The 18,435-nt window shown below is 50.1% G+C and overlaps 1 protein-coding gene across 2 annotated transcripts in view; it reads right to left on the bottom strand.

The window, feature by feature from the left end:
• VWA3A (von Willebrand factor A domain containing 3A) overlaps window positions 1–18,435 on the bottom strand; it is a 56,357-nt gene that overhangs the window by 2,548 nt on the left and 35,374 nt on the right. For both annotated transcript variants that reach the window (XM_073887992.1, XM_073887991.1), the window contains 11 exons: window positions 16,124–16,198; window positions 15,833–15,977; window positions 14,969–15,164; window positions 11,354–11,424; window positions 8,833–8,985; window positions 7,208–7,298; window positions 6,399–6,512; window positions 5,763–5,860; window positions 4,769–4,906; window positions 3,735–3,843; window positions 209–353 (listed from right to left, as the gene is read on the bottom strand). In XM_073887992.1, the coding sequence (XP_073744093.1) occupies window positions 209–353; window positions 3,735–3,843; window positions 4,769–4,906; window positions 5,763–5,860; window positions 6,399–6,512; window positions 7,208–7,298; window positions 8,833–8,985; window positions 11,354–11,424; window positions 14,969–15,164; window positions 15,833–15,977; window positions 16,124–16,198 (1,335 nt within the window). The remainder of the gene's footprint in view (window positions 1–208; window positions 354–3,734; window positions 3,844–4,768; window positions 4,907–5,762; window positions 5,861–6,398; window positions 6,513–7,207; window positions 7,299–8,832; window positions 8,986–11,353; window positions 11,425–14,968; window positions 15,165–15,832; window positions 15,978–16,123; window positions 16,199–18,435) is intronic.

Here is an 18,435-nt window from a genome sequence, read left to right as displayed (position 1 = left end):
CTGAAATCCACAATTCAAGGCCACCTGGTGGTTCCTTTGCTCTGCTTGCAATGGTGCCTGGGCCCATTTGGATTTCTAAAGGCTGCTTTACTTCTTTACTGCTCAAATAAGCTCTGCCTCCAGGCCTCGGGAACGGTGAAGAGGGAAGCCCCACAAACTGCCCCTTTAATCATCCTGCCCCCCACCCACTCATGCCCCTGCCTCTCACCTGTCACAGTGCTTCCGCAGCTGCTCCCAAATCAGCAGAATCAGCTCCGTCTTCACCTGCTGCAGGTAGGGGCCCATGGATCCCGACGTGTCCACCAGGATGCACACTCTGTTCTCCAAAATGGTGCCAAACAGTCGGCGGCTCCCTGCTCCGAAGTTGTGGGGGCAGAGGCAGGGAAGGAGTGAGGGGTTGCTCCCTCTCCACCCACCCAGGGTGGTCTTTCTCACAGCAGCGGTCAAATACAAGGTCTGCCAAATACATCTGTTGCCTGACTGATCACCGATCAGATGTCACCCCACTGGGAGATGGCCTTTGTGGTGGTGTTGGTGGGGCATCAGTTGTCCAAGGGCAGAGCCGGTCAGTGGTGTGAGCTTTGGAAGGTCAAGGTTTCCGCTGTGGCTTTGCCTGTGATCTTTGATCACTTGCACAAGCGGTTATAATTACTCTGGCCTTGGGACACCTGGGTGGCTCAGTTGGTTAAGCATCTGCCTTCAGCTCAGGTCATGATCTCAGGGTCCTGGGATCGAGCCCCGCATTGGGCTCCCTGCTCAGCGGGGAGTCTGCTTCTCCCTCTCCCTCTGCTCATTCCCCCTGCTCGTGCTCTCTCTCTCTCCCTCAAATAAATAAAAAATCTTAAAAAAATTGCTCTGGCCTTGAGTTTCCTCATCCCTACCGTTAAGCGATGGGACAAAGTAGTGTTAAGTATTGTTTGGAGCTGGAAAAGATGTTACAGAGCATGGAGTCCGTCAGCTGGTCAACAGAAATCAGTGGAGCCTGGCGCTGTGCCCTCAAGGAGCCGAGAGTCGGGCAAGGAAGACAGGTGTTAGATCAACAGTTCCGGCTTCGGACAGAGTGTCGTGGGGCACATCATGGGGAGAACCCCAATTCCATGGGTGAGCTACCCCTGCAGGAGGAGCGGCAGCTAGTGGAGGAAAGTGGTGGAAGTCTGGAGGGAGCAGCCTGGGAAAGCCCAAGCCAGAGGAGGAGGGCACAGCAAGACGGCCCATGCGGGGAATCAGGACCACTGGGATGGAGAGACCCGTGGGGAGAGGGGCAAGAGGTGAAGCTGGTGATGTGGTGGAAGGATTTGGGATTCAACCCAAGGGGAAACAGAGAGGGCCAGTGGCTGGCCAGGGTCACACAGACCGGCGGTGACTGCTGACACTCATACCCACATCCTCTGATCCACACTTTAGTCAGGTGACTGCTAACCCTACCCTCCTGGCTTCCCCAGGGCTAAATATGGAGGTCACCCAGGGGAAAGCCGAAGGAACGGCAGACGATGCATCCCACGTTCTACAATCACGCCTCAGGGACCTCACTGGAGGCAGTAATAGAAACAATGGAAAAACCGCCACAGTAAAGATGGGCTGTTCTCCAGGAAAAGGTGGACAGAGCTGGCTGGAGCCCCTGCCCAGGAATCCACCTCGGCTCATCTGGGCTGTTCTCTGGCAACGCTCGCGTCAACCTGAGGACAAGAGGGAGCCATCCTGAGGCAAGGGAGACATTCCGTGAGGATGGCCGGCCGGCCAGCCAGCCAGTCGAGGACCTCCAACCACAACCGGCCGGCGGATCCCTCGTAGGAGTCGGACGGTAGAAACATAGAGCCAGGTCCCAAGCCCTGTCCTTCTTACCTCCGCAATCTCTCTGACTCTGCCTCCTTCCTCCAACTCCATCACCCCCGGCTCTTCCAGCTGGCCCTAGTCTTTCACCTTCTTTTACCTGGCCTACTACGAGGTTACCTGATTCCACTCCATCCCCTCAACAGTTTATATTCCACGTGGCAACCAGGGGGATCATTGCCCATGCTAACTTGATCACTTTCCCCTGATTTACAACATTTAGTGGCTTCCAACTGCTCTTAGGACAAAAGATAAAGTCCGGGCAGGGGCTCATCTCTCTGGGATGGTCTCACCCTTACTCTCCTTCATTCTCAGCCACACCAGCTTCCTTTTTTTTTTAAATTTATTTAGAGAGAGAGAGAGAGAAAAAGAAAGTGTGTGTGTGAGCAGGGGGTGGGGCAGAGGGAGAGGGAGAGAGGGAATCTCAAGCAGATTCCTCACTGAGCACGGAGCCCAGTATGAGGCTCGATCTCACGACCCAAAGTCAAGAGTCAGATGCTTAACCGACGGAGCTACCCAGGTGCCCCTCACACTGGCTTCCTTTTAGTCTTTGTATTCAGCATCCTCCCACCCCCGCCAGCACCTCAGACATGCCTGTCTTTCCTCTCTTTGCCCAGCTAACATCTATTCATTCTTCAGATCGTGGCTCAAATATCATCACCTCCTCAGGAAAGCCCTCCATGATCTTCCTGTCCAGGACTGCCGCCCCCTTAGAGGCTCGCATGGCACCATGCCCATCTCCTCTCTATGCGTCACTGTGGGGACATTAGACTTATTTGTAAGACTCTTTGGTTAACGTCTGTCTCCTAAACCATATGCTCCAGGAGCTCAGGGACTGTGTTGGGTGTCGCCTTCCACCATCTCCCCCAGTGCCTGACAGGAGAGCAGCACATAGTTGTTGAATAATGAATGAATGAGTGAATAAGTGAAGTAGCCCTGGGTTTTGAAGTGTTGGCGGCATTTGAAGTATGAGGTGGCACTGGGCTGCGCACCTGTATGTGAGGTGGGGACTCAGCTCGTACTGCAAAAGGAGTAGCAGCATCTTCACACCCTTCCCAGCAGCAAACGTGCACTGGGATTGGAGAGAGGCATACAACCACGTCAGCCTCTGACCTGACAACTACACCTGGAGCTGATGGCCCCCTACAGGGGCTTTGGGAAGCGCAGTCATTGCTCTACACCACTGCATATGGTCTGTTTTACCAGGTTCTACTGCAGAGGACTGGACCTAATGAATATGCACAGGATCCTGAGGGCCCCCTCCCTAGGGACCTCTATAAAAGGCTCCCTCTTTCCTTCCTCCTGTTGTCCCAGGAACCGTCCAGGCCCCAGAGCCTCAACACCCTCCCGTCCAGCTCTAGCTATCTGCCTGGCCTCTTGGACTTGATGCTTCTGGCCATCTCTCGATCCCCAGCCCACCCTTCTCTAGGATGTGAGCCTGGCTCTCCTGGGCCAGCCCTGCTGTTTGCCTGCCCTGAAGGGGCCCTGGTGCTCTTGGTAAAGAAGAACAGGGGGATTTTTCTCTGTTGGGACCCCCTCCCATATCTACCTTTATGGACCAGTTTTGTGGGGTCTAATCAATACTGAATTGAGCCTCTTGAGAGTGAGCACCTCAGTCATGTCCAGGAAGGCAAGGGGTGGGGGATGTGGCCTTCCCGGGTGGGCCGGGACAGGCCTGGGTTCTCTCTGGTGCCCTTTGGCCCATGCTCCACCTCCCTGACATCCAGCAGCTTGCTTGACCTCAGAACCCAGAAATCATGTTGTACCTGGATGACCCTCCTGGTCTCACCCCTGTTTTGACAGTTTGTGCACCTGGCCTGGGAAGGACTGACCCCGGTCCTCGGGGTTGACCTTGCACTTCCCCTCATGCCCCTCCCACCTTCCAGGACGGCAGGCAGGCTCACCAGACAGTAACCACTGCAGCCTCTGGACGTAGCGCCTCATCACCTTCTCCAGGCACATGATGTATGCTTCGATTTCCCTGGGCGTCCACTGGATATGTCTCACTATCCCCTGGGTTAAGACAAGCCAAGGCAAATTTCCCCCCATCAGCTATGTTTTCAGATCCCCATCACCCCTATAAATGGTTCGGGTGGTTGTAGTTAATAATTTCCAAAACATCTATTAGGCATGCATATATTTGCTTACAGGTTTTTTTCTTTTATCAAACTACCAGATTTATCGTTTTAAAAGGAGTAGGGGAATTCGGATGATGGTTTTGTGGCAAATGCGGTCACTGTGATAATAAAAAACATAGCATCTCTAAATTTTAAATTAGAAAACCCTTAATGGTAGGACAGGAAGTCCATAAACGCCAAACTAAAAGATAAAACTCCCATAAAATCCTTCTGGTGAATAATTTTGAATATGGTGGCGACTTTTGGCTTTCTAGTTTCCCTGAACATAGATAATGTCATATCAAATGGCAAGGATAGAAAATGGGATCTTCTAAAGAAAGAACCCACGATTCATTTTTCATTTGTACTAAATTTCTTTGTTCCAGTGTCAAAGCAATGAAAAAAAAATCCCAAAACTACAAACTAGAGAACACCACCCCCTCCCCCCCGGGGAGGGGCGTGGAGAAGGGAAGCCTCCCAGTCCCCACCATCCTGATAGAACCATCAGCAGAATTGGGGTACAGAGTTCTGGTGAGTTCTTCAGCCACTGCCCCATTCCCAGCAACTGTTTCTAATTCTCACACCATGGAGCCCTTCTAGCTCTGGGGGTTGGTATCAGGCCCTCCAGGGGTTGGCTTTTCTTCCAACGGGATCTGCATTTCCCATTTGCTGATAGCCATCCCACTTTGTGGATAGAAGCAGGAAGAGAAGCTGTGGCACAGACACGCCCATGGAGTACCCCCCAAAACTGCGCCATTTGTGGCTGATCACGGGCAGGGGGTAGGAGAAAGGGAACGAGGGCAATGGAAACCACAACTCACGTTGATTTCTATGCTGGGCAGGATGCTGCAGTATTTGGCTGACGCCAGGCCCTGGACTGACTTTTGATGAGCACAGCTGGGACCCATGTATCTGGAGATTTCCATCTTCAGTTTTTTTAGCCCATAATTTGCTACCCACTTGAGAATAAAGGAAAGAACTATTATCTTGGGTAATGTATGCTTAATTGAATGATGGTCTGACTCATCTATTAAAACCTTGTGTTTGAAATCTGTCTCATGTTTGAAATGTGGGGTTTCTAGGTCCTCACTGAGCATCTGTTACCTGTGGATTCCTTCCCCTGCACTGGGGAGAGATGCACAAGAAATGCGGGGAACGGGGAACACAATTTATTGAGCATCTGCTACTTCTGAGTCTGGTGGGCATTGAAAGTCTGGTTCCCCAATACCCATTTCAACTCTCTCCCACAAAATTTGAGTGGAAAGCCATGATTGGTCTGAAGTTCAGACTCTACACCAATGAGGATAATCTCAGTCTCCTTGTCACCATGAGAGGTAAAAGAATGGGCAGGCTCACAGCCATCAAGCATGGTTCCGGGATTGGCCCCATCAGAACCAAGCTCAGATGTTTAATGAATGATTGTGGGAAGAAAGATGTTCCACCTTCAGGAAATGAACAAGAAGGGGGATTTCTGCTGCTTGCAACCAAAAGATGGATGCTGCTAAGTGGTCTACACAAAATATACTTCAACTAGCCATCAATCCTATTAGATAGGAACAACTGTCTTCATTTTTACAAATGAGGACATTGAGATTTAGTGTAGCTGAATGACTTGCCCAAGGTCACCCAGCTCGGAAGTGGCAGGCCCAGGTTTCAAACATAGGTCTACTTAACTCTTTCCCCATCTGCCACATTAAGCAGTCATTGTAAGCAGGTTTGTCCTCATTTCCAAGTATGCCCTCCTTCTTAGAAGTGGAAAGTTGGTGGAAGGAATTATTGCTTGAGGGACATGTGCTGGTTCCAAGAACTTCATACCTCCTGGCTTGAGCAAACTGTATCCTTCCTGGGCAACTGGATAGAAGTGCTAACCCTTCGTATGCCCCTTCCTTGAGGGTACTTCTTGTACACAGAGCCTGGGGAAAAACAGAGTGAGGTTATCTTGTACACCTTCCCTCCCTCCACCCTTTCACTCCTCCCCTCCCCCCTTGGGCTTCCTTTTGCATGTTAATTTCTCTGTCAATCAAATCAGCTGGAAAATTCCTTAGGTGCAATTTGCTGAAGGGTAGAAGGGAGGCTGTTAGGTGGATCAGGGGAACCCGACTGCAACCTCCGCTCACCACACCTCAGTGAATCGTTACTGGGATTTGTACCATTTCACAGTAATCAATGGTGGGGCGGTAGGGACCCAAGGACACTCATCTCCACTCCCTTCCCAATTTCCCAATCAGCCTGAGAGCAGAAGACACTGCTTCTGATGGATGGAGGGTGAGTGGTGTCAAGAATTTGCACGCCCATTTCCCCGGGCTGGGAGACCTGAGTGGCTTGAGTGTAGGCACTGCTGCCCATGTCCTGGGACAGCTGGAGAGGGTCTCCCTACCGCGGGGCCTGCTGACCCTACAGTTTCCACAGGGCGATGGGGCTGTCCAGACATTCGTGTAGCCTCCTACTCACCCACGTTATTCCCCGACTCTGTATAAAACAGTGAGAGAGAGGTCTCTGCTTCCCTCCATTTGGTCTTCCTCCTCCGTTCTGCAGTTCTGCCTTCTCTCATGGGCTGGGCTGCAGCTAGGGGACAAGGGGCCTGTTGGCTGGAGCAGCCTCGTGGGGTCACGCGGTGATGCTGTCCAGCTTGTCTTAGAGACTTGTCAATTTCAGCTATGCTATACCCTCAAAATCGGGCTCCAAGATGGCTTTGAGGTCCTTTGGGACTACCCCAAGTCTTCTGGCCTCCCCTGGAGCAGCGGTAGCTTGAGCTGCCATTTACCCAGTACCCATGTAACCCGGACGCGGGGGTGCTAAGAGCTTTCCGTACCCCTGTCTCGTGTTATCCTCACAGTGCCCTAGGTTACAGACGAGGTAAGGGGGACTCAGAGTCTGTCAGAGTAGAGCAAAGATTCCACCCAGGTCGTGCTGACTCTACCACTCTGCTCTGGACCATTCTGCTATGTCTCTGACATTGGAAATCAGATACAAGATCTTGGTGCTATGTGCTGAATACTTTAATAAACATACTGAAGCCCTGTCACGATCAGCTGGCAATGGTCATTTAGCCCCTCTGGGCCCAAATTTCTTTATCAGTAAAATGGGGAACTGATAGATGACCTGTCACACAGGAGGGATGCTTGTAAGCTTTAGATGGGACAATCGTAGTGGAAGGCCTGGCACGTGATCAAGCCTCATGATCATCCATCATTTCAGTTACTGTCATAATTAATTCACCTCTCGGCCAGGGCCGCCCCCCCGCCACCCACCGGCCTTACCTGGTGGGGCACCTGCTTTGCCTCTGAGGGGCCCCCAAGTCAGAGCTTGCAGGGGGGAGATCTTCTCTCTGTCAGGGTTGTCTTTAAGGCTCTAGAAAACAGGCAGTCTTTCCCATCAGTGGCCTGTTCTCTGTGAGAGGCCCTAGACAGTGTGTAGCTTACTAGGAGGTAAGGTCCAGGAGGTCCAGGAGGTCCTGTCCACACAGGCATTGTCCTCATTCAAAGACATCCACCAGGTTCCAGGAGCCAGCCCAGAGACCTCGCTTTCCCCTGCCTTCCCAAATTCTGGGATGAAACCCCAGTCTCAGTTTGACCATTAGGAACCTGTGCAGGGAGGAGCCAATGGGAGCAGAATCTCGGACATGTTTGTCCCATCTCCTGCTGCAGATTTAGAGGAGACTGTGGGTTTTGAGGTAAAAAAGAAAAAAGTGTATGGGTGTGTGGGGTGTGTGTGCGCATGTGCGTGTGTGCGTGTGTGTGTGTGTGTGTGTGTGTGTGTGTATTTAACAGTGAGGGAGGGCATGCTAGGACAGCCATGGGATTTGCTAGAAGTTTCTTCAGTTACCTGCCCTTCTTCCTACTGGACTGGGATTTCTGGGCCTCCAACATGATAAACAACCATTCAGGTAAATTCTGTGCCCTACTGGGTACCTCGGTTCTAAGGGAGGAGTTCTTCCTCACTGGGCACCAGGGGAAAGTGACGATGGCTGAACAAAGTCACCCGGGGCCCTGGACCAGCTCACATCACCGGGCAAGCTGTTGTGGAAAATGCCTGGTTGCTGCATTGCTCCCGAGGGAGTGCCGACCCTGGTTCCAGGAGGCTCTTGGGAGGCTGAACCAGCTCAGGAAGCACTGAAGGCCCAAGAGGCAGCCCCCGAGATTCTCGGGTTTCATCCCAGAATTTGCCTCTGGGCTGGCTCCTGGAACCTGGTGGAGTTCTTCAAATGAGATGGCAGTAAGCTCCACGGGATCCAGATGGATTCCCTCACTCTGCAAATGCACTGTGTTCACAAGGATAGTGATGTGCTGAAGGGCTCCAGATATCTGCCTGTCTGCTCACAAGCACTGGAGTCTGGGGTCCTCTGGGGTCCCTCTGATTTCTGTGGTAGGCTGGATATTTTACGCAGGCAGATGTGACAGGCTGTGACGGGGAGAAGGCACAGGGGCACCCTCAGGGTCCCGTGGGCCCCTGCCAAGCCTTGGGCAGTGGTAGCTGTGGTAGCAGGAGCCCGTTATATACCCTCATACCCTAGTTCCTTTGCCCCTGAGAGACCCTCCCGGATAAGCCGTCCTGCCTTACAGCCGTCAGATGTCATGGTGCGTGCCAATTCCAAGGAGTCCTTAGTACCGGCTAGGGAACGAAGCTGGGATGGCCGGGCAGAGTCAAAGGGTGCCAGAGATGCCCCCAGAGCTGAGAAGCAGGTCCCCCAGAGGAGTTCCTCCCCTGTAAGGCCAGGGCTGGAGGTACACTTGGGACACTCACCCCTGAGCACCCTGCCCCTGCCCCCACCCCTGCTGGCCCTGGGGTCTGGGGGCCTGGCCCAGGCTATTTCAAGATCTAGGAAAGACCAGGAGACAAGGTGGCAACAAAATCCTCTGTGCGTTATTAGGGAGGGGAGTCAAACCATTCTGGCCACCAAGGGAGTTGTGGGTTTGGAAGAACAGAGTTTCTTGGGCTGATTTCTTTGCTTGAACATCTTTGGCTTTTCTTTCAGGAGGACTGCACTTTCCAGTTCTTTTCCAGACTGGTTCTTCAGGGAGGACACCAGTAAGGCACACTGCAATGGGGATTGGGAGGGTTAGCGGTGCCCCAGCCACGATGTGCCTCCAAGCAGGGGTAACCCCCACCCCTTACACACACACACAGCAGGAGAGACTGGGTCCACTGGGGCCTCTGGACTCCTCTTTCTGTCACTAGAATACCTCCTGGGGCTGAGAGCACTAGGGATCAATCTTATTAATAATAAGTCTCATGTATTATTGAGATGCGTCAGGCACTGAGCTAGTCAATGCCTGGGGGTCTCAAGCCCTCTTGCCAACAAGGCATGCCAACTAAGCTTTTAGCCCCATTTTGCAGACAAGGAACCCATAGCTCCATGAGTTTAAGGGACGTGCCCAAGGCTACACTACTCGTTTGTAGAGGACCTTTGATTCAAATTCAGGTGGATCTGGTTCCAAAGCCAGTGCCTTCCATACATGGACCCCGCATCCACATACGCCCATCAGCTCACCACATACCCAGGGCCAATGCTGGCAGAACAGTGGTATAATACTTGGTTCCTTTTGCCAACACATTTCTCCACTGCCTGAAAGCTTCTCCAGTTAATTCTCAAAGCATGAAGACACCAGTTGAAAGTAAATCACGTCCTAGGCAGGGTGGGTTAAACCATTATTGCCCACTAACACTTTGCGAGTGTTTGTCAGATGAGGGAACAGACTAAGGTGCACTTGAGAAGGGGTAAACAAAGCACCAGAGAGGCATCCCTCCAGGGAGGGCAGCTGAGGCATGGCCAGGGGAGCCACAGATGGGCCAGCCCGGTGGCCCTGCCCTCTCAGGAGCTCACACTGTAGCCAGGGGGATGTTGCCCTGCAAATGGCTTCAGTGAAAATGTGAGTCAGGCCGAATCTCCTTCACAGGCTCTTCCTCCCTCCCCCCCTCTTGACCATGATCCCCTTCATGCTATCAGTCTACACCCATGGCTTGAATTGCTCCACATCTACCTCCAGCCCCTAACTTTCCCCCCTCCCTCAAGGACCCACAGCTCACAAGCCCCACAAACTCACCTTTGTCCTAGGGCCACCCTCCCCACATCGCCGACCAGGGTCCTCTCCTGTTACCTCTCTCGGTGACTGGCACCACTGTCTGCCAGGTCCCCCAGCAAGGAACCTGGAAGTGACTCTGGAATTTTTCCTCACCCCATGCATTCCATCGCCATAAATGTGGTCAATTCTTCCTTAAATGCTCTCATGTCCATTCCCTCATCCCTGTTCTCATGGCTCCTCACATGACCTGGCCCCTTTCTACCCCTTCTCTCACCCGGAATTGTTCAACACCATTCTCTGAGGAAGTAACATTTTAGTGAGTCTTGAATGATAAGGAGCAACCTATGGGCCATCTGGGAGGGGACGGCAGGCAGAGAAAAGAGCAGGTGCAGAGGCCCCAAGTTGAGGAAGGAGTTTGGGAATGAGCTCAGGCATTCCAGGAACTCCAAGGAAGCCAAGATGTATAGCACACAGACCTTAACCATGACTTATAGGAAACTCCCATGTTTCATCCAAAGCCTTGGGTGTCAGTGGATCAGGACATGGGGAGGGAGGCTGATATGGGGTGAGTTGTGTCCCTGAGAAAGATATGTGGTAGTCCAAACCCACCGTCCATGTGAAGGTGACCGTCCTGGGAAATAGGGTCTTTGTAGGTGTAATTAAGATGTAAGTTAATGAGGTCATACTGGAGAAGGGTGTGCCCTTAATCCAATAGCAGGGCATCCGTGCAGGAGAAGAGATGCAGACACACACAGGGGGAGAGGGGCCAGGCAAAGGCGGAGGCAGAGCTGGGAGCTGTGTTACCACAGCCAAGGAAAGCCAAGGATTGCTGGTGACAAGGACTCTGTCCTTGACTGAACTTCAAGTGGGCTCCTCTGAGCGCTCTTTTTGACTCAGCCTTGACTTCAGCCTATTTAACCCAGTTTTAGCAAAGAATCCCGTTCAGCCTGTTTGGCAAGAATCCCCCTACTCTGAATATCTAATTAAGTTCCTTTTAGTACATTTCTATCCACTGACCTTTTTGCTTTATTGGCTCTACATGGGCTATAAATCCCTAGCTCTCTTGGCTGTATTCAGAGCTGAGTTCAATCTCTCTCCTCTACTGTAGTAGCCTTGGATAAAGTCTTCCTTGCCATTTTTAACAAGCATCCAGTGCAATTTTTTTTAAACACCAGCCAGCATCAGAAGCTAGGAAGGAGTAAGGAGGGATTCTACCCAGAGCCCTCAGAAGGAGCATGGCCTCTCTGAAACCTTGAGTTCAGACTTACAGCCTCTGAAACTGAGAGGATAAATGTCTCTTGCTTTAAGCCGCCTAGTTTGTGGTACTTTATATGGCAGCCCTAAGACAGAAGCGCAGTCATTCAACCCACACCTAAGGCATACCTTCTGGGAGTAGCTGAGAGCCTTCTCCATCTCAGACATGATGGCGTTGATGTCATCACTTTCGTAAATACCTAGACACAAAGCACATTGTGAGCATGGAGAAGGCATGTAGATCCTGGCAAGCATCCATATCTGTACACACCAAGGCTGTGTGGAGGTGACTGGAGCTGACCAGCCCCCACCCCTACACCATCCAGCGGTGAAGGGGATGGGCATGTACAGTGAGGCTCCCAGCAGGGGGGCTGGCCCTAGGACTCAGCACCCTGCACCCAGCCAACTGCTCTCACCCAGACGAAGGAAGGGTTAGGAGCGAGAGTCCTGCTATTCCACTGAACAAAAAGACCCATCTTGGTATTATTTAAAGTATCTAGTGTCTGTAGTGAATGTTGGTGACTTATTTGAGATGGACTGGAGTGTAATGACTAAGAAGACAGCCTCTGAAGTTGGCCTGCTGGGGTTCAACTCCTGGTCCCACCACTTATTACTTGTGTGCTTTTGGGCTCTGTGTCTCAGCTTTTCCATCTGTAAAATGGGGATAAGAGTAACCCACTCCATAGGGTTATTGTGAGGAATGAATAATAATATATGTAACAGGCTTGGAACCATATCTGGCATATAATAACTGTTCTAGAGTGTGTGCTATTATTAGTAATAATCACCAGGGATAACTTAAATGTTAATGTCCGGCACTTTTCATGGGAAGAGCTGGGTAACAGGGCCCCAGAGTTCCAGCCCCAGCTATGCCACTAACTTTGTAACCACAGGTAACTCACATCCCTGGGAGTCATTTCTTCATTTGTAAATCAGAGAGGGTGGAATGTACTAGTGCATCCCAAACCTCAATCACTGCTGTATCCCCATCCATTTCCCCTTATCTGCATGCCACCTAAACTATTATCTCCTTTATATATTTTGTCAATTCACTTTTGTTTACTTAAAAGCATATATATATGTGTGTGTGTGTCTATATATATATATTATTGACATATGTTAGTTTCATGTATACAACATAATGATTGGATATTTGCGTATACTGTGAAATGATCACTATAATGTCTATCTAACATACTTTAAAAGTATATTTTTAAAAAGAAAACTTAAAAAAATAAAGAAGAAAACTTAAGAGCGCCTGGGAGGCTCAGTTGGCTAAGCATGGACTCTTGCTCTCAGCTCAGGTCTTGATCTCAGGGTCATGAGTTCAAGCCCTGCATTGGGCTCCACGCTGGGCATGAGCCTGCTTTGAAAAAAAAAGTACATAAATAAAACATTTTAAAAAATAATAAATAGGGGCACCTGGGTGGCTCAGTCGGTTAAGTGGCTGCCTTCGGCTCAGGTCATGATCCTGAGGTCCTGGGATCGAGCTCTATGTCCGGCTCCCTGCTCAGCAGAGAGCCTGCTTCTCCCTGTCCCTCTGCCTGCTACTCTGCCTACTTGTGCTCTCTCTCTCTCTCTCTGTCAAATAAATAAATAAAATCTTTAAAAATAATAATAAATTTTAAAAAGAAAAAAATTGATGTCAATTCTGACAGCAGAAAGTTAGCACCTTTTTTAAAAAAAACTTTTATTTATTTTTAATAGGCTCTAGGTCCAATGTGGGGCTTGAACTCATGACCCTCCTGACTGAGCTAGCCAGGCCCCCCAGAAAGTTAGCACTTTTTAAAAACAATTTATTTATTTGGGGGGCAATGGGGGAGGGGCAGAGGGAGAGAGAGAACCTCTCTGCAGTGCTCAGTCTCACAACCCCAAGATTATGACCCTGAGATCATGACCCCGAGATCATGACCCAAGCTGAAACCAAGAGTCGGTCGCATAACTGACTGAGCCACCCAGGTGCCCTGAAGTTAGCACTTTTTTTTTTTTAAGATTTTATTTATTTATTTGACAGAGAGAGACACAGCGAGAGAGGGAACACAAGCAGGGGGAGTGGGAGAGAGAGAAGCAGGCTTCCTGCGGAGCAGGGAGCCCGATGCGGGGCTTGATCCCAGGACCCTGAGATCATGACCTAAGCCGAAGGCAGACGCCGAATGACTGAGCCACCCAGGTACCCCTAAAGTTAGCACTTTTTTTTTTAAAGGAATTTATTTTATTTTATTTATTTTTATTATTTATTTATTTTTTTAAGATTTTATTTATTTGACAGAGAGACACAGCGAAAGAGGGAACACAAGCAGGGGGACTGGGAGAGAGAGAAGCAGGCTTCCCGCGGAGCAGGGAGCCCGATGCGGGGCTTGATCCCAGGACCCTGAGATCATGACCTAAGCCGAAGGCAGACGCCGAATGACTGAGCCACCCAGGTACCCCTAAAGTTAGCACTTTTTAATGAAATGTTAAAATAAGCAAATAACTACTTAGGGGAGGGGAAAAAAAATGCTTTTCCTCTATTCTCTTAGATTTCTCCAGCTGGGAGAATAAAACTGACAAAGACAGATTAAAAAGAGAAAAACAGAATTTCTTAACATGGCAGCATGCACACAGGCAGGAGAAACTCAGTAACTCAGAGGGTGTGATTGGAAGTTGGGGCCTATATGGCACCTTAACCAAGGACTACTTAGGGTGCCTGGGTGGCTCAGTGGGTTAGGCATCTGCTTTCAGCTCAGGTCATGATCCCAGAGTCCTGGGATCGAGTCCTGTGTAGGGCTCCCTGCTCAGTGGGGGGTCTGCTTCTCCCCTTACCCTTCCCCCCTACTCGAGCTCTTTCTCTCTCTCTCAAATAAATAAAATCTTAAAAAAAAAAACCAAACTAAGGACAGCCCCTTTGTAGGGAAGTAACAAGACAAAGGGAAGGGGGTTAGGTTCTTAGGGGTGGCTACTTGTTTTAGTAAGGTTTGTTGTCTCCAGTGCTTCTTCTCCTGGCATGGGAGAGGGAGACACATAACATGGACATTTATGTCCTGCTTTTAGGCAAATGGGGGTGCAGAGAACTCCTTCACTGTTTCTCAGTTGTCTTCAGCTCAAACTAATCCTTATGCCACAGTGGCATATTTTGGGGTGGCATGTTCTGATCCCCTACAACTATCGCAACAAAAGAAATTGTTGCTCCATGTTCCACGTTCACCTGTCTTGCCAACCTCCTGTTATAAACATATCACCTTTTGGGAAATGTTAAATCAAGAGACCCGTAAGCCCCTTCCAGCTGTGACATTCTGAAATATTTTTAAGTCAGGGCACCTGGCTGGCTCAGTCAAGAGAGCGTGCAACCCTTGATCTCAGGGTTGTGAGTTCAATCCCCACATTGGGCATGGAGCTTACTTAAAAAATAAATAAATACAATATTTTAAAGTAGGCTTACTTTTTCTTTTTTACTTTAAAAGTAAAAAAGCCCTGAGATCAGGACCTGAGCCGACACCAAGAGTCAGATGTTTAACTGACTGTGCCACCCAGGCGCCCCCCATTTGAACCATGTTTGAAGTGTGCAATTCAGTGGCATTAAGTATGTTCACGTCATTGTGTGGCCCTGACCACCATCCATCTCCAGAATAGGAATGCTGGAGACTTCCGAATGGGATTTTCACATGCCCTTTCCCTGGAACACATCTATGGCACAGGGAGCTATGTTGGTACCGAGACAACTTTCTGGAAGGAAGGAGGTGGAGGGGCCTGCCAACCCTCACGCACCTGTGTCTCCGAACCAGTGGAAGCGCCCAGCAGTAGCCTGGGTGACCTCCCGGTAGGCGGCACTTGTGTCAGTGCGGCTGGCATAGTGGGCAGGGGGCGTGATGTCCATCGGAGGCTCACCCACGTAGAAGAGGCACACGTTCAGCCGGAGGTCGCAGCCCCCACAGGCCTCGGCCATGTAGGCGCTGAGCATGGGCTGTTGGGGGAGAGAGGGCAGGAGGGCCCCACGGCTGAGGGCTCTTGGAGGGACTGGTCTCAGGTTCACTGAGCCTAATCCTCTTTCCCCAGGGCCTACTGGGTGCCAAGTCTAATATGTGGCACCGAGGATAGAAAGATGACTGAGCTTGGGCCACAGTTTCTCTGTCTTAACAGGGCATGGCTGGGGAGTGGACCTGAGAGCCTGCTCATGCTGAGTGTGGTCAGGGGACCAGAAGCATGGACATCTCCTGGGAGCTTGCTGGGAAGGCAGACTCTCAGGTCCCAGGCCAGGCCTTCAGAAACAGGATCTGCATTTTAACATCCCCAGGTAACTCTTCTGCACATTGAAGTCTAGTTTGGAGGGACGCCTGGGTGGCTCAGTCGGTTAAGCGTCTGCCTTCGGCCCCGGGTCATGATCCCAGGGTCCTGGGATCGAGCCCCGCGTCGGGCTCCCTGCTCCTCGGGAAGCCTGCTTCTCCCTCTCCCACTCCCCCTGCTTGTGTTCCCTCTCTCGCTGTGTCTTTCTGTCTGTCAAATAAATAAATAAAATCTTAAAAACAAATAAAGTCTAGTTTGAAAAATCAGGCTGGAGAAACCCACTGCTAAGGCATCCACCTGGTGGAAGATTTAGGGTTGCAAAGGACGCCCAGAACAAGGCCGACCCACCATGTCCTGGTCAGGGATGCCCCCCGTGAAGAGGTAGATGCCCTGAGACTGGTGTTTGTCTTTGTCCTTGAAGTCCACTTCCACTGCCTTCCGCAGGGCGCTGAGGACGTTTCTGCTTCCCTGACACCGCAGAGTCAGGGCCCACCTGGGAGGTGAAGAGGGCCAGCTGAGGGAGGCGCTGGGGGTGGGGTGGGGGGAGGGCGGAGATTCTGGTGGAGAGGGGAACAGAGCAAACGGTACCACAGAGGCTGCCCTCAGACACAGCAGGCACAGTCTCAGACCGTCACCTACCGCCAGGCGCTTTGTAGGTTTTCATGGCTCACGGCAACCATCTCGGGCCTCCAGCTTTCAATTGTGCTTCCAAACCTTGGGAGGGAAGGTAAGGGGGCATGTTCTTAAGCAAGAGACATAGCCACACTATACCCCAGGTCTTTGGGCTCCCCAGGCTTTTAGGGGGGCAAAATTCTGATTACACCCCAAAAGGTTAGGATGTCACTGGCCAGGGCCATCCACAAGATTTCCTTGCTAGTCATGACGTGTCACAGTACATCTGCAGTGTGAGCAGAGCTGGGGGTCTCAAGACTCAGAGCCAGGACCAGCCAGACTTCTTTTCTGACTTCCCCGCCCCCCAAAGGAGGGAATCATTGCCCCATTTTAAATTCCCCTAGAACTGATTCAGCCCCACAACTGACTTTTTTCACTCTGTCTGTACTATAGTTTTGTTTTTTTTAGATTTTATTTATTTATTTGAGAGAGAGAGCAAGAGAGCACGAGTCGGTGGGGGCAGGGGGTGTAGGGAGAGGGAGAAGCAGATTTCCCGCCGAGCAGGGAGCCCGATGCGGGGCTCAATCCTAGGACCCTGAGATCTTGACCTGAGCGGAAGGCAGACGCTTAACGACTGAGCCACCCAGGTGCCCCTATAGTTTTTAATTAAAAAAACATGCATCATCTCGTTTTCCCATGAGACAGAATTTAAATCCTTGAGAAGAGGACTGCTCCTCTTTGTCAAGGAAAAGGTGTCCTGTCTCTGGCTCTAGATGAACTCTTCCACCTGGCCTTCTGAGACTCTGCCCGCGGATACCTCCCTCCCCCGACACATCCCCTACTTCTCTCTATTCCCTTCTGCCCCACTGTCTCTGCACATGTTTAAGCCTGTCCATTCTTAAAAAGAACTTCCTCTTTCTTCCAGGGTCAACTCCTTTAGCCACTTCTCTTTCCCGCGTACGGACCAGCTCCCTGGAAAAACAATGTCCCACCACCTCCTCAGCTTCACCTTACTCCGAAACCCACTGCAGTCCAGCTTCTGGTAGGTTCTCTGGCAAATATTAACAATAACCTCCTTCCCCTCTCATGAAAATATCTATTGTAGTTGGATACTAAATCCTCTATTACAGTTTGATAAAAAATTCTAACAACATCCAGAGAGTAAATACTCCTCCAATTTTATTCCCCAGAAAAAGTTCTGTTAACTTTATATTCTTTTGGATTAAAAAAATAAAAAGCATAGGGGTGCCTGGGCAGTTGGTAGAGCATGCGACTTTTTTTTTTTTTTTTTTAGAGACAGAGAGGGGCCCTTGGGTGGCTCAGGTGCTTAAGTGTTTCCCTTCAGCTCAAGTCATGATCTCAGAGTCCTGGAATCGAGCCCCAAGTCAGGCTCCCTGCTCAGCGTGCTCTCTCTCTCTCTCAAATGAATAAATAAAATCTTAAAAAAAGAAAAAAAGAGAGAGAGAAAGAGACAGGGAAAGAGCGGAGGTGGGGGGCAGAGGGAGAAGGAGAGAGAGAATCCTAAGCAGGATCCACACCCAGTGTGGAGCCCGATGTGGGGCTCGATCTCACAACCCTGAGATCATGATCTGAGCCAAAATCAAGAGTCAGACATTTAACCAACTGAGCCACCCAGGTGCCCCAGAGTAGGTGACTCTTGATCTCAGGATTGTGAGTTCGAGCCCCATGTTGGGTGTAAAGATTACTTAAAAAGAAATAAAATCTTTAAAAAATAATAAATAAAAAAAGCATAAAACTTGTCAAATCACTAAGTTGTACACCTGAAACTAAGTAACATGGTGTCAACTATACTAAAAAAACACATAGATATATACATATTTACAGAAATGGAATTTTACAGTATATATTCTTTGTAACCTGCTTGTTTCCTTTCATTGGGATTTACAGAGGACATTTTTCTAAATGTGCACATGTAAATCTCCCTCATTCTTTTGAATGGTTGCACTATCATGATTGTTTTACCCATTTTGTCAATGGTCATGCAGTTTTTTCTAGGTTTATCTGCTATTAGAAGTGCATTGAACAACCCTGCATGGTATCTCTGCACACTGATCCTTGTATTTCCTTCAGATAAAATAAAAAGGTTTAGCAGCGCTTGGTGGCACAGTTGGTTAAGCGTCTGCCTTCGGCTTGGGTCATGATCTCGGGCTCCTGGGATCGAGCCCCACAGTGGACTCCTTGCTCTGCGGGAGGCCTGCTTCTCCCTCTCCCTCTGCCTGCTGCTCCCCCTGCTTGTGCTCTGTCAAATAAATAAACAAAATCTTTTAAAAAAGTATTAATTGAAGGAATGAAGAATATACGCTTAAAAATTTAATACA

The sequence above is a fragment of the Callorhinus ursinus genome, unplaced genomic scaffold, assembly GCF_003265705.2.
Source record: "Callorhinus ursinus isolate GAN/ISIS: 27379988/994484 unplaced genomic scaffold, GSC_fseal_2.0 scaffold85, whole genome shotgun sequence".
In the NCBI taxonomy this organism is placed as follows: Eukaryota; Metazoa; Chordata; class Mammalia; order Carnivora; family Otariidae; genus Callorhinus; species Callorhinus ursinus.
The sequence above is the reverse complement of the archived record's forward strand: the minus strand, read 5'-3'. Positions and strand labels throughout refer to the sequence as shown.